This window comes from Erithacus rubecula, assembly GCF_903797595.1.
Source record: "Erithacus rubecula genome assembly, chromosome: 4".
NCBI lineage: Eukaryota > Metazoa > Chordata > Aves > Passeriformes > Muscicapidae > Erithacus > Erithacus rubecula.
Genome location: NC_136686.1, coordinates 55,378,838 through 55,406,815, shown reverse-complemented (window position 1 = coordinate 55,406,815; position 27,978 = coordinate 55,378,838). Strand labels below are relative to the sequence as shown.

Below are 27,978 nucleotides of genomic sequence, written 5' to 3'. Positions count from 1 at the left end.
ATGCAAGCAGCATAAAGTCTGCCTTTCAAGAGCCACTGCAGCAAATTGAGCAGTCTCTGCTGGATGGGTAACCACACAGGACTGCTGTGGATGGGCACTGTGTTCTTCCCCAAGAGGGGACTTGAAGTCCACAGCCAGGCCAGCCACCAGTGGGAGTTATTCACTCCTTTCACAAATGGTTTTCCACACACCTGAACCATGAGCCACTCTTGCTCTTCAATTTGATCGGAGCAGAGTTTTAATGACTATCTTTTTGAAAATAGAGACAGTGTAGCACACACAGCTATAGCTGTACAGGACACTGTCTGGAGCCTGGCAATAGTGGAAAGGCACTAAAGTAATGAAAGATGAAGACTGTAGTGTTACCTCAGCAAGCTTTAATTTGGGGGAGCTGGCTATGTCCTTCTTCAGCAAAATGTGTAAAACCGCATCATGAATGGTGAGGAAAAACATGGATGGCTTAATCTCTTCATCAAAGAATGCACTTCTCTCCAGTTTGTCCAGAAGACCCTCTGTGAGAGAACAAAATCATAGCACAAAGTGACCTGCAGGCCTCAAAAAGGAAGAAATTGTGTATCCTGAGCATGCCTACTGTGTGAACATGGGAGTTGCTGGTATAATGAACTGTTTTATTTATTAGAGCTGATGACCTTATGGATATCAAGAGGATGGAACATAAATGCCCATCAGTAGTTTCCTGCTCTATGCCAGGCAGGAAGGAATTTGAGCCCCTTTTCTTATTTAATGTCTAGCCCAGGGTGTATGACAGTGGTTCCTGCAGCCCAGAGCTGTACAGAACAGCAGTGGCCGTAGGGAAAAGGAGCCATCACATATGGTCCCAGCCTTTTGGGGACAGCATGGGAAGGACAAAGCCTCCACTTAGTGGGACCTGTTTGCTATCCAAGGCTGGAAGGCAAAACTGGGTGGTCCTCCACAGCCATAGTCAGTGGTCAGCAGGGGAGGCAGTGGGATGAGGCATCTGTGGTGATGCCAATGCAAAGAAAAGTACTCACCATATGCCCCAGCAATGTAAATGTCAATGTCGAGCCGGACAAATTCTTTCAAAATCTGTTAAACCAGAAGGAGGCACCATTTAGATTCTGCTGGGCTTGCTGATTACCACTGTAGTGATTAGCTACAGCAAATATACCAAACAGTCTATGATATTTAAGATCTATGATGGTAAGTGGCTCTAGACTCAAATTCTGTTGCACATAGAGGCAGGACAATCTCTTCACATGGCTGCAGACAGGGGTGGCCAAGCCTTTTGAAAAGAGCAGTATTGAAAATCTTTATCTCACCTAGAACTAGGTGATCTTTCATAAGTTGTATGGCTTTGTTGTATCTCCATGATACATTATGAAACTAAAGAATTACTTCACAATTTTCTGGGGGAGATTTTTATAACTGAGAACTCAAGCAGAACCAGTTTCCTCTGTCATGGGGAGATTTTAGTTGCTATGAAAATAGATTTACACACCCTTGTGTCTCTAGACAGTTAACTGTAGCTGCTACTGTTGAAAATGTGCCTTTTGCTTTGTTCAAGGTCATCTGGGGAAGCAAAAGCAGGAGCAGAAATGGAACTCCAATGTTTCAACTCCAGCTAGGTGTTTAAAGCCATATTTCATATCTACATTTCTGTAAAGCTTCCCAAAATCTTACCAGGTGAAGAAATGGTAACACAGTCAACACTTGAACTCCAAGACAATTTATATGGATTATTTAAACCATTTCCTAAACATTTTATAGAAAATGTACATTCAAATTCACATAAACTCAAAGTTTTCTACTGGCTTTCCAGTCCACATGCACTGGACAAGGACACTAGAGCAAGTTGCTCAGAGCATCATCCAATTTGCCATTGAAGAGTTTCGGGGATGGTTCATCCACAGTTTCTCTGGGCAATCTGTTCCAGTATTTCACCACGCTCATAGCAAAAGATTTCTTCAAATATGGACCTGCCTTCTTTCACTTTAAAGCCATTGCCTCTTGTCTGTCACTGTATATGCCTGTAAGAAGTTCCTCTCCATGCTTTTATATGGGTTCCCTTTAGGTGTTGAAAGGTCATATGGAGAAGATCTCACAGCCTTCTTTTCTCTAGGTTGAACAACTCCAACTCTCTCAGCCTTTCCTCATAGGAGAGATGCTCCAGCCCTCTCATCCTTTCCATGGCTCTCATCTGGACCTGTTCTATGTTTTCCATGTTTTTCCTGTGTTGGGGACCCCACAGGTGGCCACAATACCTTGGGTGAGGTCTCATGAGAGTGGAGTAGAATCTCTTATGAGAATGGGGAAGAATTGCCACTTCTTTTTATGCAGCCCAGGATATGATTTGCTTTCTGGCCTGTGAATGCACATTGCTGGGTCATGTCCAACTTTTCATCCACCATCTCCTTCTCTGCAGGACTGTTCTCAATCCATTTATTCCCCAGTCTGTATTGATAGTGGGGATTGCTCTGATCCATGTGCAGCACCTTGCACTTGGCCTTGTTGAACTTCATGAGGTTCAGATGTCCCCACTCCTGTCCAGGTCCCTCTGGGCACCATCCCTTCCCTCATGTGTATCCCCTAAGTGTAACTGCATTTGTAAGTTTTTCTTTCATATGATCACTGTTTGTCCTGTGAACTGTGATTACCTTTCGGAGGACTGTCATGGCAGAAAAATCGAGGAAGGACACTGATGAGAAATCCAGAATGATGCTGTGGATGTTGACCTGGGGCACAGTGATGCCTGGGGGGAGGTCAGTGGCCCAGTTGATCCGAATGGGCAAGTCTGTCATGATGGTGGGCTGGTCCAGCTCCTCTATCCTGTTGTTGTCTAACTCTTCATCTGACTCATATGTAGGGCTCACTGTGCAAATCAAGCCTTTCTGTGTTGACATAGAAAAATATCATAATTAGTTCTCTTTAATAGCCAGCCAGGGTTGTGGTACTTCTTACACAAGGGAAGAGTAATGGCAATGCACATCTGATCTTCCCATGAGACAGAGCTGGACCACCTGAAAAGTTCTGTTTCTCCCTTGTCTGGAGAAGTATGGGAATTATTTAATCATCATTATCATCACTTAATGATGGCTTTTTATTGTTTCCTGAAGCCAGTTTTCAGATACATTTAATTCAGTAATTGTAGAACAAGTCAACAAAAGGCATGCAGGATTTGACCTGGGAGAAAACCAGCTTTATCATACCATTAATGCAGAAACATATTCACCTTTGTGGGATCTGATCCTGTTATTTGTTGCCAAACAAAGCTCCAGTGGACATGTACAACCTCTGCCCATGATAAATCTGTAGGTCTCTAACTGTGACAGCCATTTAAAATCTTGGGTTTTAAATGTGTTTATATCATGAAGTGGCAGTTTGGGGAATAGTTATCTAATTAAGAAAGGAGGCTATGAGGCCCTTCTCTGCCATGTAAACCCGGGAGTTGGGTGGCTCAACTCCCCCTCACCCCCAGGGGTTGCCTTACAAACCGGTGTCACTTGCAGCTCTCCCTTCTTCAGCATCTTCCTAATCTTCCTCAGAGCTTTATTGCGTTTCCTCAGGACTCTCATAGGGTTGAAGCCAACCTGCAAAAACAGCACTTTGAATAATTAAACAAAGAAACACCTCTGTGACAACAGGGGATGGGCAAAGAATGTCATGGTTCATTACACTCATGATGACCTTAGTTCAAACTTGATATTGCCTACCACTTTTCACAAATTCAAACAAGGGCTCACTCTAGGTTGGAAGGATGTCTGTGGGAATGGCTACAAATGAGGCAGGGCTACCTGTACTGCTTCAGGACACCAGCATGGACAGCATCATAGCAGTGACAATGCTTAGCACAGCCCAGTATCTCCAGTAGGCTGGCACTGTGCTGGCATGTCCTGGCCAAGATCAGAGAGCTCATGGTTTGTATCTGCACTGTGCTGCCTGACTGCAGCCTGGGTCATTCACCCACTCTTCTTCCTGAAGAAGAAAGTCAGATTTCCTCATGTTGGCTGCATATGTCTCTTGAATCTCTGAGCTAGTCTTAACAAAATTAGATGACAGGTAAATTAAGCTAATAACAAAACTTGGCTAAAATACTAAATTCATGTAAGTCTTCTGCCTCATCCATCTAGTGCATAGAGGAGGAAGGTGTTAGAAGTATCTGTATTTGTACAGAAAGAGTGGTGTGAACATCTGCACTCACAGAAAAAGACTTCAGGCTCTTCTGAGGTGAAAGCCAAGCACATGGAGAATTAAATGTGTCAGATTCCCTCATTCCTCTGCCAGTTTCAGTCCCTTATGTGAAGTATGAACTGCTCATTCCCAGTGCTCAGGGGAGTCACTGCTTATCAGCTCCCTGCTAAGAGCAGCAGGAATGGGAGGTTTTGGTGCAAGCTGTGCTTGGGCTGGGGATGGTGGGCTTCATTCACATGGGGGGGCTCAGGGCTCCTGAGTCTCTGTGCTGGTATGGAAAGACTGGCTGCACTCATCAGTTTGTTACAAAAGATGTTAAGACCTCTTTGATAGAATGACTCCATTTGGCATTCTTCTGACTGTTGTGGTGATGCTCTTAGGGCAAGATGAGCAAACTAGAATTTATTGTGTGTAAATAATACAAGAGCAAATAAAATAAAATATATCTCCCTTTATATTATCTGTTTTTGCAGTCCTTCTTCAAATATGCATTATTATGGTATAAGTACAAATATGGTATAAACATTGCTATGGTGTAAGTTCATCATGAGTCAGGCTGTTCTCTTTCTCAGAGGTATGTGCATACATGTTATATTACAGTAGTGGCAACAGTATAGTGAAAATTCACCCTTGAACTGTGGAATGGCTGCATATACATACATATATATATATATATATATATAAAATTATTTGGAAACTGTATCCACCTTAATGTGTCATGCAATTCACATGCTCAGAACAGCCCCAGATACTTACAGCAGTGATGAGTTTCTCTCTGAAGAATTCAACATTAGCAAAGAAGATTGGAGAGGAGCATTTGAAAATCTTCACTCCCTCTGGCTCATAGATCTGTAAAATGAAGCAAAAGTGCCAGTAGCCATGTTTGCTGTAGAAGCACAAGTGCAGCACGTGGTAAAAGAAATGAGACACTTCTTACATCAGTGTAATCCTTCCTGTTTCTGTAGATGTTGCTTCTACCAACATTGGCCAAAACAGTGCAGCTTGGACTGTGAACAGACACACACACAGTTATTGCTGTCCCACATTGAAGCTTGGGGATGGGAAGGATCAAATGAAACCATCTCAGCTGGGGTGGCAAACTGAAGCAAGCTCAGCATCCAAAGGTTTATGCCTATAAATTATTTTTCCATGCAAGGCTGCTGGACAGACCAAGGCACAGACTGGGCTTTTGCCCTTCTCTGTACAGAGGGAGATAATTTACAACAGGAGGCCCAGGGAAATCACTGCATTCAACAAGAACTCACAACTGGGAGCGGATCACCACTGTCAGCAGCTGGAATGCCAGAGCTGTTGCTAGTCCAATGTCCAGGCCAAGGAAGACAGCAGCTATGAAAGTCACCACCCATATAACCTGTAAAGAGACAGCAGATGGACACAGAGGCATGTCAAGAACCTGGGTCACCAGCTCAGAGTGAGAGCAGGAATAGATCTTAGATCTGGTCCAGGATGTCCATCTGCTTTTGCTGAGGGTTTTTTTTTTCTTGTAAAACAGGGCCAGAGTTACCAATCAGCTCCAGGGAGTGTTTCTAGGGACAATTTCTAGACAATAAAGGCTTAAAATAGGATAGGTGGTTCACTAAATGCACAATGAAAATCCAGCAGAAAGGCAAGATTAGAAGTAAATCAGAAATTTGATAAAGCTGAGAGTTGTAGATGTGCAAATATAGGTGCTGTGAGTGTACATGACTGATAATTGACTAGATAATACTGAATAACTTTTAGCCACAGAGCTCAAAGCATTTTCATGGGGCAAATAACTGTTTGACAGCTGGGAAAAATGAGGCCTGGAACCATTTGTGAGCCTAAATTTTCTGAGAGGTAACGAGTCCTGCCCTCTAGCCACCAGCTTTACCATTTAGATTGAAGCCTTCAAGTCCCAGTTTTCATTTGTTTCTTGTTGTGTATCTTCCATATAACACATTGTGTGATTGTGAGAGTATCCCCAAATGCTTAGTAAATGTAGTAGATATTTGGGTATTTTCTGTTAATTACGAATTTTCTGTAATTGTCTTCTCTATTGAACTTTATATAATGCACTATTTTAATAGGTTTAGGTGAAATGGATGAAAATGAAGTTAAGAGTGAGAATTGACTCAAAATAAATGGGACAAAATGGAAAACTTAAGCAAGGAGTTTACCAGTAAAAAAAGCATGCAACTATTGTACTTTCTGTTTAGTGAAGTAAAACAGGGATAAAAAAAAAAAGAAAATTTGTATGATAGATTACTTTTTTAGAGCACTTAACTTCTGATGCTTGTGAAACTCAACTTACACAGTCACACTTGTCCTTTCTCCAGAGGACACGTACTTCCTTGAACTGCATGAGCATTCCTTTCAAATTGCCAAGGGCCAAAGATGCAAGCACTGACTGTTAAAAAGACCAAAACACATGTTCCATGTTTAAGCAAGCAAAGAAAATGAAGAATATTAGGAATTAAAAGATCATACAAATAAGGCCAAGGTGCAGCTGAAATGCCAGGGAGCTGCTCCCAGTGCACACTGCTGCTGGAACATCCTCAGCTATGGTGCAGTGCAGGTGTCTCACTTGAGGCTGTAAATCCCACTTATTTTTGGCACCTGAAAGTTAGTGCTGTGGTTTTTGGTGTTTGGGTACTTGTGTTCCCTTTGAGGGACCAGATGTACTGGTCCTCTCTGGCATAACGTGGGAAGAAGAACCAAGCTTTTCAAAACCTATTTGGCTCCCACTGAAGTCTGTGAACACTCACAGTGTGTTCATAGAGCAGCCCTGTCTTTGGAAAGCAGGAGGAAGCATTAGATGAAACCAGAGAATACCTTCTGTAATGGTGCCAGGAGAAACCCAATGGCCAAGATCACAATCAAAACAATGACAGATGAGATAATGCCAGCAATCTGCACGAGAGAACAGTTCCACAATGAATAAGTGTCCACAGGCATTATGGTCAGCTAGGGACAAAAGAGCTGTCCATTAAATGCCATCATGTCTTCTGTACCTGTGTTTTTCCTCCTGTGCTCTCCTGTACACCTGATCTTGACAAAGCAGTGCTGGAGGCAAATCCCTTAAATGATCCACCAACTATATTACCCAGCCCAAAAGCAATTAGATCCTGAAATAAAAATAAAAGAGATTGTTCTTAAGAGCTGGTTCGTGACAGTTATTCACAATGCAAAGCTTTCCTAAAATGACTTATTTCCCAATGGTAAATGCAGTATATGGATCTCTGTGTTATTTGCCTACCTGGTTACCATCTATTGGGTAGTCATGCTTGAGGGAATACACTTTAGCCACAGAGAAGGCTACTGCAAACCCAACGATTGCAATGGAAAAGCCATCACCAATACACTTCTGGAGGATGCCTACATCAGGTGCAACAGGTACTTGAAACCTGAAAGACAAAAAACGCCACTCATTAAGGAGATGCCAGAGGGTCTTTTGCAGATCCTAGGGAGAATTCCTCCCTGGACCTTTTTTCCCCCTTCTTTTTTTTCACAGTGAACTGAAAATCTGAAGAAAGGAGACTCTTGAGTAGAAATCACTGTTCTTCTGCAAACTTCACCTCCTAACACCCTTGGGACTACAGAGACCACCTCAGACTCACTCAGCTGTCCTAGTAAATGTCTTCATCCCTCTTTTTAACTCAACATGTTCCTCCTGATTCTTCATGGCAAAATTCTGGCATAGCCAGATGAAGTCTATACAGAGATTATGTGGTGAAATTATCTTTATGTGGATATAGTCCTGGAAGGGCAGATGTTGAGTCCTCTAGAGGATAATAGTGCTGAGGAGATGCTGGTGGCTGGTCATGAGACGAGGCAGGGGAATTGTGCAGGGTCCTGGTGGCTTCCCAGGGCTGATGGTGGCTGCTTCACCGTGCATGTACCATGAGGAAAATAGAGCAGTTCAGGAGTGAGTAGTTCAATAAAAAAGACAAACATCAACCTCCTGCTCACCAGCCATCTCAGAAAGTGAAGGACAAAATTATTTCATGTCTCAGTGTACTCCTTGATGAGTAGAAGATGTGCTCTAGTGTGCAACCTTTGTGTACTGAAAGTATGTCATATCATTGAGAGAAAAATGTTTGTTTACATACTAAAAAGAGATGAAACAGATAATTTTAATCAGAAACATAGCTGAACTCGTTTAACACTGCCCAACTAAAGAGAACGTCAGTGAATTGTCAGTAAGTCACTTACCCTTCCTCTAATTTTCCAACAACAGCTACGTTAAATTTTTTTTCAAAGTCGACAAAATAGGAAATCAGTGCTGCCAAGACTGTCTGAAAAACAATAAGCCACACCTCCATTAGGCACATTAAAACAAGAGTGTGAAGAATCTATTAAACACCATTACCTTCCTTCTGCTACACACTGTCCAGCCTCATCACTAGTGGCAGAATTATGCCCTGAGTTTGCACAGCCCTTTGTTTGTCAGACATTATTCCTGAATGACCTTACAGGTATGAGTTTACATTCATAAATCACACAGGTTGTAACAGAATATCTTACTAACAACAGACATCATCCCACTCAGTAAACCAGGTGTATTCTAACCAGGTGCTGTAATGACTCTGGGGGAAAACAAGTGCTGCTTGAGTCTATACAACATCCTCCAGGATTTTAGGGGTTTGCTGCCCCTGTGAGGCTTCCTCCACCTCTCTGCTGCTCAGAGTGGGCAAAAGTTTCTGCTGCTGGAGGGCAAAATAATTTTGTCCGTGGCCACAGATGTCCAGGATTTCAGTGGCTGTTTGCAGGTGTGGTGCAGAGCGGCCTCAGCTGTGAGACTGCAGCTGACTGGTGTCAGAGCCAATTCTGTCCAAGGAAATAAATTCACAGTTTATAACACCATAGATATGTTCAGTTAAGAGCACCTATGTGGAAGTAAACCATCTCACAATAGCTCCTGAATGCTGTAAATTTTTCTTTATAGGTAGAATGATAACGCATTGTTTAATGGATAACAGGAGAAGAAATTAAGCTCTGCTTCCCATGTTGTAACATGGGGCAATTGCAAAATGGAAGGAAGTGACTCACCACAAGGAGTTCAATTGGGATAGGAGTTGGTAACTTTTCCTTGTATCGATCGTTCATTTCTTTTACCACGAACACGATAAGCAAGACAATCAGTGATGTGACCAGGTCAGCTATGTTTGTTTCTGTGATCTGGCTGAAAACACTCTCCAGAGTCTGCAGAATCAGGAAGAAACGTGGTGCTTTAGAAACAGTCATGCCCTGGCACAGTAACACTATCCCTTCCAGAAGAGCTTTTATCTGAACAGCTCTAAGGATTGTGCTGTTTGGGATTTATTCCCTGTGGCATGATGGGGACTGCAAGCCCCCATGAATGTATGTGCATCTGCCAAATGATGGAAGCATCTGCAAAAGACCCTTTCCACTAACTTGTGACCCTCTCCTCCAGATTTGCCCCTGAAGGAGGGTTGGAACAACAGGCGTGTCCATGATAGGAAATGTGACAATGGCATTGCTGGGCACACGCCTTTCTTCACTCCTTCCTTCCTGTCCTTCTTTTCCCTCCTTTCCAACAGCCCTCACATAGTCATATACAGATTAAATATGTATCAGTCCAGTAAAAATGAATAATTAAATCTTTAAGGCAAATTGAATGCTTAATTAAATATGCCAACATAAAATACTAAACGTCATCTAATTATCCCAATGGGGTGTAACTTGGCACTTGGTAATAAATTTAAAGATTGGTCAAATACTCTTAACATATCTCTTATTTTTCTCTCTTTTTTCCTCCTGCTTTGCAGTTTTTAAGATGAGCTGTTATTTCTTCCTTGTGATACACAGTAAGAAATACATCACAGGTACATCAACAGCATCAGCAAATAATGAACACCTAGAACTTACATAGATGATGCCAAAGGGTTTATTAAATCCAGGGACAGGTAGTTGAAACATGAATTTCAGCTGAGATACCAAAACGTGGATAGCAGCAGCAGTCGTGAAACCACTGATTAATGATTGTGATAGATAAATAACAATGAATCCAAACTGGAAAATTCCCAGAAGCAACTGAAACACAAAATGAGCATAGGTCAGTGGGATTAATTTGTGGTTTCAAGCAATCTGTGAAAGAAATACACCCATATTTAATGAAAGCAAAGATTTTCACTTAATCCCATCCATCCAGAGATTAAGGGATGTATTGTCACCAGACTAGTAACAAAAATTGACATTTAGCAACAGAAGGCATAATGCTAGCAAAAGTAATTGCTATAGCAGTTAAAACCCATCCTTTTTATTTCATAGCTAAAATATACATCCTTATTTCCAGGGTTATACTTTCCTATATTTTCACATGGTACAAGTGCTTCATGAAACAACAAATATATTAGTATGTTAGGAAGGGAGGAACTATAGGAATTCTTTATTAGGGAGTAAGGAAAAATGTTTTACTATTATAAGGCAGAGCTTTTACTCCCCTTGGTGCAGCTGTATCATTCACATTACTTTCACAGCTACATTTTTCCTATTCAGCAGACTGTTTTTTACTGTAGGTGCAGCTTGCACCTGTGTGGGCTGTGGACTCAGGCCTGAGCAAAACCAAGGATTTCACTTGTGAGTGCCTGCTCACTGGAGGGAATAGATGTCTCCTAATCAGTGAGCCAGGGTTGGTTACATGGAAAGTGGAAGAGGGTTACTTTGGTGACTACAACAGCAGAAACCAGAGAGGAAGGTCAGGTCAGCCTCCATCTGTTCACATAGGTGCACACACACATTCAATTACCAACCTGAAAAACCCCAGAAAGGAAGGTCACAGATGCAGCCACCATCACCCTCTCATTATCTATTGCTGAGCTATTTGAAGAATTGCCACTTCCAGTGCTGTCATCAGGGACCAGCCTGGTGACAACTCCTCCCACCATGAGGCTCAGGACAGGGAAGGGACCTGAGGAGCACAAGGCACTTGTTAAAGGATCTGAAGAGGCAGCTTGTACTTCTTCATCAGTGAGGAGGGCAGGTGGCATGCCTGAACTTACCCACTGAGATATGTCTCGATGTGCCAAAGATAAAATAGACCAGGACAGGGAAGAATGCTGCATAGAGTCCATAACTGGGGGGCACATTCACCAGCAAAGCAAAGGCCAGACCTGTAAAGGCAGAGGCACAGGGAAGGTGACGTGTGCGTTGCAGGCTGAAGGCAGCAGAGCCTTGGCACTGGCTTAGCAGGCTGTGCAGGACACACATGTCCCTAAGGTACCTTGCAGCACAGCCACCAGCCCCGTGTTGATGCCAGAGACGATGTCGCTCAGGATCCACTCCCTGAAGCGGTATGCTGGCAGCCAGGAAACAACTGGAAACAAACCCAAAGCAATTTTTTTGACCCTTTGTGAGGAGCAGCTGCAAAGGCACAAGGGGACAAAATTTTGTCAGTGAACAGTTCAGCTGAATCTCAGCCTGTTTCAGAGACATGAGGAAAGGGGAAGGATTCAGGTTCTGGCTGCCAGAAGTCAAAATCTCACCCAGACACAGCCCTGATCAACCCTCACCTCCATCTGTGCTTCAAGGTATATCCAGTGGCCTTCAGAGGTGCTTTCCAACCCAAATTCTCATAGAAAATGGCTTGGATTGAAAAGAACCTCTGTGGCCAGCTAATCCAAGGCCATATCCCAGTAACCAGGCACGCCACCCACTGGGTCAGGGTTCCCAGAGCCCTGCCCAACCCAGCCTTGAACATTTCCAGGAACGGGGCATCCACTGCTCTCTGGGCAGTCTGTGCCAGTACCTCATCACCCTCTTCATAAAAAAATTCTTCCTGACATCCAGTCCAAATCTACCCTCTTTTAGTTTAAAACCATCATCCTTTGTCCTGCTTCAACAGGCCATGGTAAAAAGCCTGAGTATGTCTTTCTTATAAAACCACTTTAAGTACTGAAAGGGTGTAGTAAAGTCTTCCTAGAGTCTGTGCTGCCAAGGGCCCAGAAAAAGAGAAGATACTTCAGATACAGCTGTAGGAAGACTTCTAAGGGTAACAGCAGTCAAAATGCATTAGAAAAATCTGACATTGAATTTAGCTGATGAATTTTCACTTGCTATGTTGGAATGGGAGATGGACACTGTCAAGATGGAGGTCATGCAGTCCAAGAGCAGTCAAGACTGTTTTCTAGATCTATTAAAAAAAAAACAACCAAAAATCTCCTTACCTAAAATAGAGTTTCAGGTGATCCCAAAAGGTTTTATGGTATCTGTGCAATTTCTCATGCTCTTCATTGAATGAATTCTCCGAGTATACAGGTCTGGCTATAACATAATGGTTACCCACAGGTTCAACCATTTCTCCTGAAATGCCAGGATAGGGTGGTTACTTGTGTGTGCTCCTCTGTGCCCCAGGCACTTAAAAACCTGAAATGAAGAACAGGGTTAGTTGGCCCTTCATGTACTGTGGGAAGGGTAGCCATAGCATAGCTGAGTGAGCTCCAAACTGAGCGTTACCACCTTTGAAGATCAAAAGAGGGATGGTTGAGATACCTGCTTTACTTTGCCAAGGTGATCTCCTGCCCTGCTCCTCCTCCCACTGCAGAGCAGTGTTTCACTGGAGCATGAAGTATTTCTTTCTAAAGATGCAGCCAAAAAGTGGACAAGATGGATTTTGAGTTAATTTATCTCTCACTCAGCCATGTACAATCAAAAACTTCCTCCCTCAAAGGAGATTAATTTCCTGAAGAACAAACAAAGAGATCCCAAGCAGTTTCTCTTTGTGGCACTGCTGGGAGGGCTGGGAGCTCACTGTAACCCACACAGGGCTCAGCCATTCTTTCTGGGATTCACAGGCAAGGCTGAATGTATTGGGCTGGATTTGTGTGACAAGGAGATTAGGCTCAGTAGTAAAAAAGCATGATATTGCTGCTTGATATTTGTAGGATTCATTTCCACAGATTGTCTGGACTGCTTCTCCTCTGCTTCATGTTCATAACCAGTTGTTGCTATGTCTTACCTGAACTCTATTTTATACCTTGTCCCAACCCACATTTACATGTTTGTCCTGAAGAGAAACTGTCCTTGGTCACTCCAGGAATGACCCCTGGAGCCCACATTACACATGAGGATGAATCTGCTCATCCCTCACTTCAGTCAATACCACTGAGCATTTTGCAGCAATTAATTGATGCCATCACTGTGTTGCTCACTGTTTCTCATTACGCCACACATTCTTCCCACATTAAATTCACCTAAAACCTGTACTATCTAAAAATATTTCTCTCATGAAGCCACCATTAAATATTTAATATAGCACTAGTCCCAGACAGAAGCTGTGGAACTTGCTCTTTGTAGCAGCAACAGTTGGACTAGAGAATCATTTTAAGATCCTTCCAACTGGAACTAATGTGTTTGATCCTGCTCTAGTTTGTTTTGACTCAGAGATGAAGACGTACTGTAGGAAGCAAGTAGTCTTTTGGGACACTGATAATAAAGTTTTTTATTTATTTTCTCTCCCTTAATGAAAATGCTCCATGATGCCTTGGTGGTGGTCTCTTGGCAGATGCCTGATCAGCACCAGTTCCTTGCCCATGTCTATCATCTGACTCTTGCTGAAATACCCCAATACATTTCTAACTCAGACCTGTGAGTACTCAACATTTGGAGATATCAAAGCACAGATTTTAATGTGGCACAAAGGTGTGTGTATTGTTATGAACAGATAAAAAGCTTTTAATCTATGATAATTTTAGCTTTAAAATGTGAATCCCATCTTGAAACTTTGCAACAGCTCAGAGCCAATTATTGACCTATTTTAAGTGATTTCATTTTAGTTTCCTTGTTGTTCACACTGTGGAAATTCATAGACATATGTAGACATCCAAGCAATGTCAACAAACCTCTTAGATATTTTGTTGACATACTATTCTTGCACAAAGGATTCACTGCTATTACAATGGGCTAAATGATTTTACTCTCTGTTTAACATAAAAAATTAGATATGTCAGATTTTCCAGAAACTGGCAGGCAATTATTATAAAGCAGACAAATGCTGAAAGTCTAAGCACATTCAAAACTCTGATCCAAAGGCAGTTAAAATCATACTCTGATCTGTAATTTTACACTACTGTTCCTCCCTCTGTTGGGATCAGAGCTCCAAAACTGTGGCTGATAAAATTTCAATGAAAACATTAGTTGGTTCAGTTTATTCCCTGATAAATTGTGATTACTTAGATTTGAAGAAGCTGTTTTATCTATTAAAGGTTTCTAAATTGCTGTTTCCTAGCCTGTGTGTCTCTGACTTTTAGACTTCTTGTTACAAAGAGGAATATTGCTGAAAGTCCTGTGGAATAGTTTTGTCCATTACATTATAGGGCACAAGATGTACTATTTGTACCCTTTGAAAAGTTCATAAGCCATAAAAATAAAAGAAGTGTGTGGGTGACTCTTTCATTTCAGATTTTCCTCAGTGCTGCAGCTGCTGTACCTTTTGAGAGCACTTCAGTTGTCTCTCCTGCCCCTTGCCCAGCCTTTCTTCTTTCTTCAGGCCAGATTTACTGCCCCAATCTCAGGGAGCATACAATAGCTTCTTTACAACTCTCTAAACATCCTTTGGTTTATTAGTGCTGGTCTTACTAAAGGTGTAAGTGTTTTGCATGTGATTTTTACCTCCTGAATAGACCCCCAGTTTGCAGACTCTTTGTGGGCTTAGAGCTGCAGGAGGAGACCAGGAGCCTTGTACTGCAGTAACCCTCACTGCCTCTCCAGAGTGCCTTGGGCTCCATGGGGGACAAAACCAATTCTTCTGATGACTTCTGTGCTGTGTCCACTCACACACAAGGAGCACCAGCACAGCCAAGCTGACACTGCATAGCTATCGAGTTGTTACAACTTCCAGTCACTGTTGACCAAGACTAGATCAGAAATGAAATTACAGAGGCAAAATTCTGATTTGGTTTTAATCCATACAGCCTCTGATCCTGTTCTCATGGTCAGCAATTAACAGCACTGTCATTTCTCATATGTAAAAATCTTCAACTCCACTGCTAATCCCTCGGCTCTGTGAAATCTTGGAAATGCATATTTTCATTGTGCCATTTTGTTGGGAGGATTAACAAAGGGATATTTTCTCCCTTTATTGATTTATCCTAAATATTGACTAAGCACACAAAATTTTAATTGAATAATTAATATTAACATGGTCCATCCCATTTTTAAATCTATGTATACCCACTCACAAATTTAACTTCTCTGCAATATAAACAATTGAAAAATACAAAGAAATTCCACAAAGAAATTCCACAAAGAAAACTTTTGCATTTTACAAAAAACAAAATACATGACTATAAGCATTTAATTTATAAGCATTACTTCACATATCCCATACCTAAAATGATAATTTAAAGTTGTACCTGGTTTATCTTCCAGGAAGCTCTTCAGAAGGAACTATACCAGGATTTTTTTGATAATCCTGAAATTTTTACAGGCAGTGCAGGTATGTTGTACTCTTCTTCACTTCAGAACCTCCCTAAATACTGCCAGTACTTTAATAACTAACTTCAGTTAACTTTTACAAGAAAAGGAAGATTTAACTGTGGCCTTGACCATTGAGCCTATCCTCAGGAAGGGTGATAAGGAGTAATTTCTTAAAGTTCTCTGTGATATTGCTTAACTTTGGTGAACTGTTTCTGATTGGTCTGCAGAGATCATATGGGAAAATAGAGATGAATAAGAAGGACTGCCTGTTGCAATCCTGTGTTGCTGCTGAGCTGAAGTGGGAAGTGTTGGACAGAGCTCAGCTATGACACCCTTCATTTCTGAAGAAGCCCAAGTCATTGATGGGGAAGATGGGCTTCTGGGAATGCCAGCTCTGAGCAAAGCTTGCTTCCCTGGACCTTCCTCCAAAGCATCCTTAATAGTCCCTACCTTGTCTTTCCAGAAGCAAGTTTTGGATTCTCAGATTTTTGTCAAAAATAATCTTTGCAGGGATTTCCAGGGAGCAGCTGTGACTTGGTGGTGCTGACAGCTGTGCCAGCCCATGGCAGACAGAGGAAAGGCACAGACCATGACTCTGCCACATGCTGTGACATGGGTGGGTTGGACTGAACTGCAGCATCCTGCTGCCCTCCACTGCCCATAGAGCAGCCAGGGGGGATCACCCTCCCTAGGCCAAGGTGAACCTTTGATAAACACCTCCCTGAGATGCCTCAAACCACCTAAGGAGATACATGAAATAGCATTTTGAGGCGTCAGGTTGCAGCTTCAGTTCCAGGTGCCTCTGTTCATGACAGCAGTGAACCTTCTGAGCTGAGGTGCTGAGGACACCCCAGCATTGATGAGATCCATCCTTACAGCCCTTTGCTTGGGTCACACTGACATGGACACCTCCCAGTGCTTCAGCAGTTGATTCTCATGTTATCAGGAAGACCATGGTTTGCCAGCTCCTTAGGGAGCTCCTCTGCCTTGGATGTCAGAGCTTGACTTAGCCTCTGGGGATTTGAAGCTGAAGACTCTGCCCCTGAAGAAAGTTCTCCTCATCTGGTGAAAGGTCACAACATGAGGATGGGCACCCTTTGTGCTTGGCAGGATCAGTCACACACATGGGTCTAGGAGAGGCAGGAGGAGCCTGGGATCCTCTCCTCAGGTGGCTTGCCCACATCTCAGTCAATTATTACTCCAAGAAATGATGAAGCGAACAGGACCCCAATATCCAATCTCACAAGGTGAGACCTCTATTACACCATTCAGCAGGATTTATTTCTTGCACTTTAGCCCCTTGAGAGTTGTTAGAGACCTCAGGCTCTTCTGAAAGTTACAGCTACACTTCTAACCAAGACCATAAGCTCATCTTGTCAGTATTGATCCCAAGTCACTTCCTGAACTGTTGTACTTTCTCTGCATCAGCAAGACCCTGTTTTGGTACCTGCTGCTGGCTTAAGGGATTAACTGCAGTTTGTGAAACTGACACCAGTTTTTTTTTATTACTTATCACCATTAAAATAACAAATATTTAAAAAGCTGTAGAACCATAAACGATAAAAAACCCCATAAAAACCATAAAACAGTTTAACAGCTTTTGGTTTCCCTCCTCACGTGGTGTGATCATAGAAGTGCTTTAAAATTTTTAATTCTTTATTTTCAGGATACATCACAAGAATCCTCAACATAAACCAGAGAACAGCTTTTTAAAGACTAGGTTTAAATGCAAGAGGGTCCCTTGGCTCTAAAGAAGTCAGGAGGGTCTTGTCCTTGGATTCATCACATCCACCTGTAAGTGCTTTACTCTTGGGCTATTTTCACTAGTTCACTGAAGCAATAAGGTGCTATGTGGAGTGACAAAAGGTATAAACACTTTGGCTTTTCTGTTAGCAGCAGTACTGTTAAAAGCATGACTTTCCTCTGATGGTGCAGAAGAGGTTTCATGCACAAGGGCCGCACAGGAGGCTGTTTGCATGTGTCCAACATTGCAGAGGTTCACCTCTGCAAACCCTTTATGTCTTTATATCAGATACTCAAAAAACAGGTAAACTAACTAATTAGGAAAGCATGGCTTTTTCTACCTTGGCAGAGCAGAGCAGGAGGAAATTAAAATTCCTGATCGTTCTCTCTCTCAGGCAGCCCCATAAACACAGAGAGTTCAGAGATGTAAATCAGTCACAGCCTGATCCTTTGCCAACCCTCAAGCACTCTCAGCTTCCCTTTGTTTTCATGGGAGCTGAAAACCACCCACAGCTCTTGAAAACCCCTTGGTGAGCTGAGCTCTGAAGGGCTTTACCTGTGCTGCCTCTCACCCTGGCCAGAATGGAGAGGGAAGAGCAAGTGACTGGAGGGAGATAAGGCAGCAACAAATTCAGTGACTTACTGCATAAAGAAGCTATTTTTCACAGAGAAAGAAGAAAACAGTTCTGCTGGAGATGCAGAATTTGTCTTGTGGAGAGCTTCACGTATTTCTTCAGTGTTAAATAAACACCAGTATCGCTACTGGGAGATTATGGGAGATACTGGGAGATACTGGGCTGAGAACATGGATGACAGCATCAGCCCATACAGATTTCTAGTGTTTCCCAATGTTTTCCTTCACCTACATGCTGTATAAAACTTCTGTTCTCCTGTGTAGCTTTCTGGCAACATCCTGTCTTCTGGCTAGGTTTTGCCCAAAACCTTGAATCAAAGTTTGCTTATAATACCATCTGCTGTGCTGCTAGAGGTGCAAAACACCCTAAACTCAAGGTCTTCCACCTGTTAATAAAAATGATGCTCTGTTCTACTTGGGCAGTTTAGCACGTAAATGTATTTTGCTCAGTGCTAAGTTCAGCAGGCAGTTTGGGCATGCCCCTCTTGTCAGTGCCAGTTCTTCTCTCCTCTTTTGGAGGAAAGACAGGGACCCAGCCTCTGAATGGCATCCTTAGGAAGATTTGAAGCCCTCACTGGGGACATCCAAGAAAGGAATGGAAAAATGCTTGGCCCTGAGAGGCCTTAATGGAAAGGAGAAGCATCCCTTGTACTCACAGATTCAGGATACTGATGCCAGAAGGAAGCATAATGTGATTTTACTTTCCACTTCTTACAGTCTCTAGTACCTTAGGTTTTTTACAGAAAGTTTCTTTTACTCGGACCCTGAAGCCCAACTCAAATCAGTCACATTACTGTGTCTAATTCAGTGGTGACACTTAAAACTAGGATGGGGATGAGTAAATTTAGTCAAGATGCAAATATCAGGCAAACAGCATAAGAAAGGAAAAGGCAGTGAGGTGGGGTGGGAACAGATCAGTTCCATTAACAATGACATTTTTTGCTCAGGTTTATTGAGACCTGTAGAAAAAAAGGTTGGAATTTTGCTTAATGCCTCAGGAAGAGTTGACACTGCTAGGATGTGAGTCATTGAAAGTTATCACTCCTTTGTATGGAGTACACTATAATCAGGAGCACCCAGTGCTGTTATTGCAGTGTATGGCGAAGTGGAACTGAACATTTCCAATTGGTGCCATATTCACATACCTCTCACTTTTATTCACACTTCTTTTATTACACTTCTGTAATTTTATTCTCTTTTTTATGGACTTTACAGTTATTGTTCCCTAAAAGCCAGCAATCATGGCCTCAGTATTGGATGTTTATAGGATTCCATTATACCATAATGAAGAGCACAAACACAAAATCCTGCACATTGCTTTTCAGAGCAAGGAAAGTTTTGACATCCTTCTCTGCCAACATTAAAAGTACTGCTTGATTGTTCAATACAAAAGTATCATATTTCAATCCAATGTTATTTTTTCTCTTACGAACTTTCTGTATTTTGCTTCAGATGTAATTAATTTCTTTTCATTTAAAGTAGTCTCTTTTAATATAATGAAGAAAATTAATTAAGCGACCTCTCACATCAGAGACAACCAACCAATTAGACCAGTCAATTCAGCATTTGACTCTGCTTTCACAGTTACTGAATCTAGCAATACAATGAGACTTGGCCAGGCTGGGAACCACAGGAATGGGAATAAGCATAATCACAGAGCTGGTGATGGGTGAGCCAGGGAATCTGCAGTGCCACAGCCAGATACTGATACAGGCACTGCTACACGAGCATGGAGTTACGTTTAACACAGACTGTAATGAGTGTTCAGATATCTGAAATAAAACAGAGATGTATATTGCCTCATTTTGTGCTGTGCTGGAATGGGAGGATCAGCCTTGCCACTCCACCCTGATGTCCTGTCTGCTGGCTACAGGGACACCTGCCCCAGGGCTGCTTGTTTGCAAGCAAGGAGTTTTCAGCCGTGTGAGGATGTATAAATATCCTATGTTCCACAAGGCCAAAGGAGAAGCATTGCAGGGTGTCCTGTCCACCTCAGGCTTGCATACAGTTTCTATGTATATTCCTCCTCTAGGCACATCCCATGTCTGGGAAGACAGAGTCAAGATAATGATCCTTGAAGATCACAACAGCGGTTACCTGAATTTCAATTAATCCCAAAATATTTTGGTTAAATAGGAGCAAAGTCAAACTGTCATGAAACAAAAGTAAAACCAAAGTAATTACAAATGGTCAAAATGCTACCTGGCAGAATATGACAAGAAACTTCCACGAATGGGTGTTAGCACTGTATTTCACAGGTGAGCCTGTTCCCAGTTTCTTTCCTGAAGTCCAGCTAAGCACACTTTTACTTGCTTATCCATTTTGAAATAACCTTAAAATAAACTGTTAAAAATAACCTAAGCAAACAATATATTTCTAGGTAGCTGGTGGAACATTAGAATATATTCAAACACTGTCAGAGACATCTCCTTGTAATCATTTATATTTGTGCTCTAGGTCTCCCTGTGTGATGTACCCTTGCAGATACTACTGCAATAAAATACTCCACTATCTCCAGATACTTTAGACTGTGCCATTCCTTAAATGGTCTGAATTATGCCTGGAGTTTCCCTCAGGTAACAGCAACATGGAAAAATGTCTTTCCCAATATTTCACCAGGTCTCTTATCAGTTGCTGCATTCCTATCAGTGTCAGCTTGTTTTGCAAGAATGTGCAAAATGAAATTATCTGGGGTTTTGCTCATGGAGCAACATTGCTGTGTTCATCAAGCAGAGGGATTCACCTGCCTGCAGGCTCCAAGGCTCCACTGGTCTGGGGTCTACAATCCTCCACCTCATCACCAAGTGTTGGTTCCAGAGATATACGGGTGTGCATAGCCCCTTTGAAATCACAACTGGCTTTGGGAATTTAAAACTGAACTTACTTCTATTAACAGCCTGCTCTTCTCCTGGAATTGTACAAAACAAGTTGGCACAGGATACAGAGTATTTTGTCTTTTGATCTTACATCAGGATGGTTTCAGATTATTTAAGGAGCTTCACTTCACTGAATAGTTCAATAATTGTTAAGAGAGGGAATCCCAGTTCCTACATTGCAATGATTTGCCACTGACATTCTTCAAAATTCTTGTTATTTTTCAATTTACTGTTGATATACTTAACTTCTTCCATTTGTGGAGTCATAAACATTTCCATACAGATCTTTCAAGCATACATTGAAATCTATCATAGAGAAGTCTGTTTTTCTTATTCATGTCACAAAGATCCTTAGAAGTAAAACACTGGGTTCAAAGACCACATGCTGAAGATCAGTAGTTTAGATTAATTTCCAGATTAGTGCTAGTAAACTTTCACTTCTTTGAAGTTTGCTTCCCTACATCCTACAGGTACCACATTATTCAAAACCATATTAAAATACATTAAGCAATAAATAAAATCTTAAATATATATTTAAAAATACTGTTATAGTAAACACAAGTAGGACAAATTAAGAGTAAAATTCAACAACTGAGTTCGGTTGTAAGAAGTTAAACATATTTGTTTGCCTCTCTTATTCTTAATGTACAAATGAGAACCTCTCATGCTATTGAAAAATCCCTCAGAACCTCTGTTGCAGTCACACCCCTGAATATTCTTCCTATCTGCTCGTTTCAGATTGACACGGGAAGCTGGTGAAATCTTTATGCAGATCAGCAGGTGGCCTGACCTGGCATGCTGTCTGCTTAGGAGAAGGCAGAAGTAGGAAAGTGGTTAAATATAATATAATCCCAGCTGTAATACTCCTTATTAACAGTGTTAATTTGAGGAGGTTTACAAGTACGACAACTGAGAGAACCAGGGGACAAAAAACAACACAGACAACGAAACAAGCAACCAAAAGGCAGCATTTGAATGAATTTCCATGTATCACTTGTTGAAGCAATGTCTGTATTTGTGTGCTCACTGTCCTAAACTCACCAGCTCTGGGGATCCTGGGCTCATCCACAACACGTCTCATTCAGCCCAGCCCTGACCCCCAGCTTTTTTCTTGCCCCACACAATGCTTGTAGCTCATACTTTGGCCTCTGCTTGTATTAGGGGAAGCCTCAGTGCCCGTGGGGCTTAGCTGTGACTTGCATACAGCCAATGGTTTCAGTCTAATTCTTATTTTTTTAACTGGTTTTCTGCAGTAAACAAAGAGGTTTATTTGCTCCCTGTGCCAAATCTGAAGGAAATGTGGCCACCTAGAACTGTAATCAGGGCCACAGTTGTCTCTGGTGCCCAGAGAGGCCACAACTATAGTTTTTACCTACAACATTATTAATGAAAAAAGCTGCATTTCCTCCAGCTGGGATAAAAATATGCAAAGCAAAAAATCCCAAAGCCAGGTGTGCAAAGTCATTTTGCAAACAGTGAGCAGTAACAGCAACGGGAAAATACTCCAGTGCTTGAGTGGTGGCACCTTTTGCAACAGCCTCTGGGGAATAGATCCTGGCCACAACACCTGCTGCCAGGGCTGGTGCTCCCCTTGGCTCCTCAAAAGGCTGCTTCAGGCTGTAATAATGCCAGATCAAATGAGCCAAAAATACTGTGACTAATCAGTTTAGGATAAAGGCCATCTCAGAAAAGATAGCTGCTCCAGGAAATGAGCTTCTTTCTCAATAGCTGGCATCATTCCCAGTGAACCACCAACAGGGCTCTGAAGTGAAAATAAGAGTCCTGTGGGTGAAAATAAAGAGGGAATCTCACCCATGCTAAGCTTCATGCAAAAACCATTTAAAAATGAGGCAATAAGAAACTGATCAGTCTGAAGGGCAGCGCTGGGACTGGGAAAAACAACCATAATCCTGAACACAAGTCCCTTGAAAACAAGGATTTGGGGGATTGGAGGAGGGGAAAGGGAAGCTGCCATTTCTTACCAGCCAGTTATCAAAGTCTATGAGGAAGGTAACTGAGAGCAAGCAAAATGAGGATAAAATAAGAGCAGGAGTTCCAACAGAGTTCTTCCTTGAAGGGCAAAAGGGCAAAGGCTCCTTGAGATGGGAACCAGCAGCACCTGGAAGTCCCCATAGCACAACTTGGCTGGGACAAACAGAGTTTGCTGGGTGGAAACCTGCAGATGGAGCTCTGGGGAGGTGCTTTTGCAAAGAAACGACAGACAGGTAAACAATCCTTATCAAACTCTCCTTCACATCTTGAAAATGTCTTGGCTAGCTGATTTCTCAAGATGTTTGTATGAAAAAAAGTCTTGCAGTCCAGTTGTTTGGAGTGAGTGTATTTGGATGGCCCAGTCTAGTTGCCAATGAAGTTTAATACTTGCTCATCATAAGGACATAAATTTTTGTGCTTCTGGGGCTTAGAGCTCAGTCCTGAAACACTATTACAAACTACCAGCAAGTCTGAGGATATTGCTGTCATATGCCCTTAAAGGCATTGAAAGTTTGTGGTAATAATTACAACTATCTTTTAAAGCTCTATCATAGGTACTGTAGTAGGCTTTCATGGAAAATGCTTTCAAATTCAGTATTCTTTTTATTATCTGCCTTTATGATCAAAAGTTAATTATCTTTTACCTATTGACTGTACTTGCATAATGTAATATTTTCCAAGGTCTTCTGTGGAAGGGCTTTTTAATTTATAACCTGGGATGGGCCTAAAATAAAACCCATGTATCTAAGTACGTCTGATAAAGACAAGCTGGTTGCAGTCTAAGTCATAATCAGGGCAACCCCAATTAAATATTCTCTGTCCTAGAAAACAACCACACAAATGTGTGTATTCCCTCCTTTAGTTGAATCATTCTGCTTCATTAGCCAATCCAATCCTTTATTTACTCAGCTGTGTTGTCAGAGCCTGATTGAAACAGTTCTGGGGAATGAGATTAGAGCTTGATTTGGACCAGCAGGATTCACCATCAGGACAAAGTGAGCAGAGTTATCTGTTATCTGAGTTATGGATGCAAGATATGGTGCAGCACTACATTGGCACAAGCTTCTAATTAACAAGCACAATCAATAACTGACACACACAAAATTTTGCAGACACTCATGATATTCTAAAGTGCTGCATTGCTGCAGTTTGGGTTGCAGAGGCTGCATCACCCAGATCACCCTGGGTCCTGAAGGGCTCTAAGCAGCCCACGGTGGGAAGAGACCTCCTGCTGTTAGTGCTGGCATCCTGAAAAGCATCCTGCCTCATCTCTTGGGTGTGCAGTGAGGCTCTGCCAAAAGGATTCCTTCCACAAGAACCACTCTGCCTTCCTTATGTACTTTAAGATGTTCTTTAAGTTTATACAATTTTCTTCCACCTGAAGGTAAGTATTAGTTAATTCTAAGTAAATGGGTTTTGTTCCAATGACTAAACTCCAACTCTCTATAGTAAGACATACCAACAATTGATGGAAATTATCAGAGTGAAGCAAAGGAGACAGTTTGGGCATGTTTAGGAGAGTGCAGGTGAAAATGCCCAACTGCAGATGGGTGAGATAGCTGAAGTAACCAGGAGAGCCAGCTTGCTGGGGAGACTGATAGGATGCAAGAAAATATAAATTAACCTGTGGAGGTTTCACCCTGGCACAGAGGGCTGCCTGTGTGCTCTTGTGGAAGGGTGACCATACTGAAAGCCTCCTTTGGAGGGCTCTGCAATCAGCCTTGCAGAGGACAAAGAGCAGGGAGATGTCCCCATCACTCTGCTCCCAGCTTTTCTCCCCTCCTCCTATCAACTCACAGGAGAGCAGAAACAGCTGAGCACTTGTTCTGGGCTGGAAAGAGATGATTCTGAGCTTCATTTAGCCTTATGAGCTTAAAAAAAAGATTCTTCAGGACAACAGATATCTTCTCTTGCTAACTGCTTACACATTGGAAAATGAAATTTTTGTGTATACATGAGGCCATTGAAAGGCAAGATTTTTCCAAACTGGTGTAACCCAATTGCAGAACATTGTGCTCAGCCTTGATTGCCTGGTGCACTGCAGAGCATTTTGTTAATATTTAAACTCAGTCTTTTGAGTGTTATCCCAGGAGCTGTGGTAAGGATTTAGGCAGGGATGTGTAAGCAGGTGGGTCTGAGCTGCTGAATGGCAGCACTGGCACAGGCTCCTGCCAGCCAGGAGCTCGCATGGTCCACGGGGTGGAGTCACAGCAGGTGAAGGGAGCATGTCCCAGGGAGCTGCAGCCAGCACAGCAGCACAGTGAACCTATCACATGAGAACTGACCTTTACAACCTCCCCAGGAGAGTGAGGAGAGTCTTGCCAGGAAGGAGCACTGGGGTGCAAACAGGAGCCCAGCACAGGCTGTACCATGGCTGCAACCTGCTTGTCTTTGTCCCCACAATGAGGGAGCAGTGGGAGTAGCATGGGGGGCCAGAGACCCAGCTGGGGGTGCAGAGGGGAGCAGCTTTGATGGAGTGCTAAGGGAGGAGGAAAAAGGTCACACACGTGTGACATCCTATGCCCTTCTGTACCTTGTGCTCAAAAAGAAACCCAAGCAACTTGTATAATTTTAGTATGCTAAAGGTAGGTTGGAGAGGATAAGAGTATGATGTCTGTGGCACAGGAATGCGGTGCCAGCAAAATGTGTAGAAAGGTAAACAACGTGTGCAGAGTTGGGGCTATCTGCTCAAGGCATCAACAAATTAATGTCTAAATTTTCAGCAGAAGAGATTGAGGATGAGTACCCCGGGCACTCTGCTCTGGTTGATGCAGCCACAAAACCCTGTTTTTCTTAAGAATGAATATATAAAGCCCTCCCCTCACCCTCAGTTCCTGACACACATGTATCTGTGTCTGCCTATGGCAGAGTATTTATGTATACGTGTATGCAAATAAATATTAAAAATAATTCAAATTTAATCACTAAACAAAATTAGCAACAATGCAAACACAATTATTAGACTGGCCTGGTCATACAGCCCCCCTGGCCTGGGGCTCTTATGATCACTATAAACCATTCTTTTTATATAAATTGACATTTTATTATAGTGCTATATATAGAGAGAGAGAGAGACACTATTTTCCCCTGGCAATCTAAGAGTACAGCACATGAAATACCATTAAACTCATTTATTCCTGGTTAGCATTTGGAAACTGATCCAAAATACAATTTTTACTCAAGCATTATTTGTTAAGGTGTATCTATGCTGATAACCCTTAGACTCTATTTGAAGACGAAGTGTTTACAAATACGCTCCTTATTTATTCACTCCAATTTTTGAAGATAATACTTCAATTAAAGGAACAGTTTCTTGACTAGAAGACTAGAAGAATAATTAATGTTTGCTTAAGTGCCATTTTTATTACTAAAGCCTCATTCTACAGTTAAACGTTGCCTGCAGTACCTCACTATTAATGTATTAATGATGTAAGAACACTTGTCACTTTATAGGACCTTCCACTCAAGATTCTTGAATTGCTTTATGCCTGTAAATGTGACCTTTTCCTTAGCAGACAAACATCTGATATTTGCTTTACTTAAAATAAACTGACACATGTACAATTTACTCAGTGCCATATCAAAGGATGTCGTATTGATAGATATTTTTGAAACTCCCTTTGCAAGGATATCTTGTCCTCTGACAGTCCAATGCAGCTCTTGTTAAAGGCAGACACCAGCTCATAGTAATTGACATTCTTCATTGTTCTGGAATTAAAATGTCCTGGACTGGGAGAAGCCATCTGAAAGCTCAACCAAGCTTTGAATTGAGGGGGAAAATAGTGCCCTTGTATTTTCTCTTACTTCTGCTTTGATCTGCGGCAGATCCTTGAGACTATTCTAGGTCTTAAAATCTGTGGATTGAAAAGCCCTAAAAATCTGCTCTGCCTTCAGGCAGGGAAGCAAGCTGTGAAAAGAAGAATGGGGATGTTGCTGGTTCTTGCTGGCCTTAAGAGCTACTGTTCTGGTGTCACAGTCATGGGGCTGGATTACTGACAGGATTTTCCATCTTCCTCGCTACCAGCTCAAAATCACCACCGTGTCCCTCAGGAGTCTGCACTGATTTGCTCCATGACTGATGAGCTGGCACAGGGCAAACAGCCATGTCCTTGTGTGGGCTGTGCCTCACCTGGGTGACCTGGGAGTTCAGGTCCTATTGTTTGTGTGCTGCTGTTCACAAAGATATCTCATCACATGTCTTAATTGTTTCCCAACAATGTCTCTTTAATCTATTTTAGTTATTGACTAGGCCACCAGCAAGAATACCAGAACTTCAAGAACTATGGTTGACATTGTTTGGAAGGCCTATAAGAAGCGTTGCAGGTATTGGTTATTATCTTGTTAGACATTAATATGACTGTGCTCCACAAATATGTTAAGAATGCAGCCAAACAAAAGGCTCATGTATCTCTGTGCAAAGGACACTGTGGGGAGCAGCTCCTGGTCTCCCAGGATCTTAATATTAGAAACAAAAAGAAAAAAGTAAACTAAACTACTAGAGAGAACAAAATTCAAAATCAAAAAGGGAGTCCTTTTTCTCTGAGTGCCCGACACAAGGTGATGCTCCTGCCCTACAATGTCATTGAAGCCAGTAGTCCAACAGGAATTTAACTAGCACATAATGACTGCTGCTCTTCACAGCTGCACTGCTCCATACTGTGCTGCAGGTCTTTGCATCAAAATCCAATGCATAAAATCTGCTTCAGGATGATAACTCTGGGATAGTTTCAAAATAAATGGCTCAGGTATTTCTAGAGTATGCAAAGGAAAAGTGCCTTCCTTTTTTGCCAGACTTTTTGTGCAAAATGTCCATAATTCAACTTACCCCACTTGCTCCATGCTGTGAGACTCAAGGCTGCAGACCTGCTGAGCAGAAACCAAAAAGAAGTCAGGTATTTGATCTCCTGATTTCTTATCATTGCTTTGGGAAAGCATCCAGAAACAAACACTAGTTAAAGCAAACTGTTAAGATTGCAAAGTAAAGCATTCCAAATTAGGACACGACAGAATTTGGATGTTTTATGTGCATATGTACTGGATATAGACAATAATGGCAGGATCTTATGTCTGTGCCCCATGGGAGTCTTGCCTCTTGCAGATCAAAAGAAGAGAGGTGATTGGGTGGGTCATGGAAGAAAGCTGATG

The 27,978-nt window shown here is 42.1% G+C and overlaps 1 protein-coding gene and 1 long non-coding RNA gene across 2 annotated transcripts; one reads left to right on the top strand and one right to left on the bottom strand.

The window, feature by feature from the left end:
* Positions 1–155: 155 nt before the first annotated feature.
* SLC26A3 (solute carrier family 26 member 3) lies at positions 156–15,591 on the bottom strand. The gene is made up of 19 exons (XM_079304334.1): positions 15,525–15,591; positions 12,339–12,537; positions 11,396–11,535; positions 11,175–11,285; positions 10,926–11,083; positions 10,042–10,206; positions 9,202–9,354; positions 8,365–8,447; positions 7,409–7,556; positions 7,164–7,277; positions 6,985–7,062; positions 6,464–6,559; positions 5,436–5,542; positions 5,108–5,177; positions 4,927–5,019; positions 3,474–3,569; positions 2,637–2,870; positions 1,014–1,068; positions 156–512 (listed from the first exon to the last, which is right to left on the bottom strand). Exons 2-19 carry the CDS (start codon positions 12,467–12,469, stop codon positions 217–219), a joined length of 2,328 nt encoding a protein of 775 aa, XP_079160460.1. The 5' UTR covers positions 12,470–12,537; positions 15,525–15,591; the 3' UTR covers positions 156–216.
* A 7,427-nt stretch (positions 15,592–23,018) lies between these two features.
* Positions 23,019–27,462, top strand: LOC306801487. Its single transcript, XR_013774102.1, has 3 exons — positions 23,019–23,066; positions 26,858–26,983; positions 27,072–27,462. It is a non-coding gene; the product is annotated as an uncharacterized lncRNA (long non-coding RNA).
* Positions 27,463–27,978: the final 516 nt, after the last annotated feature.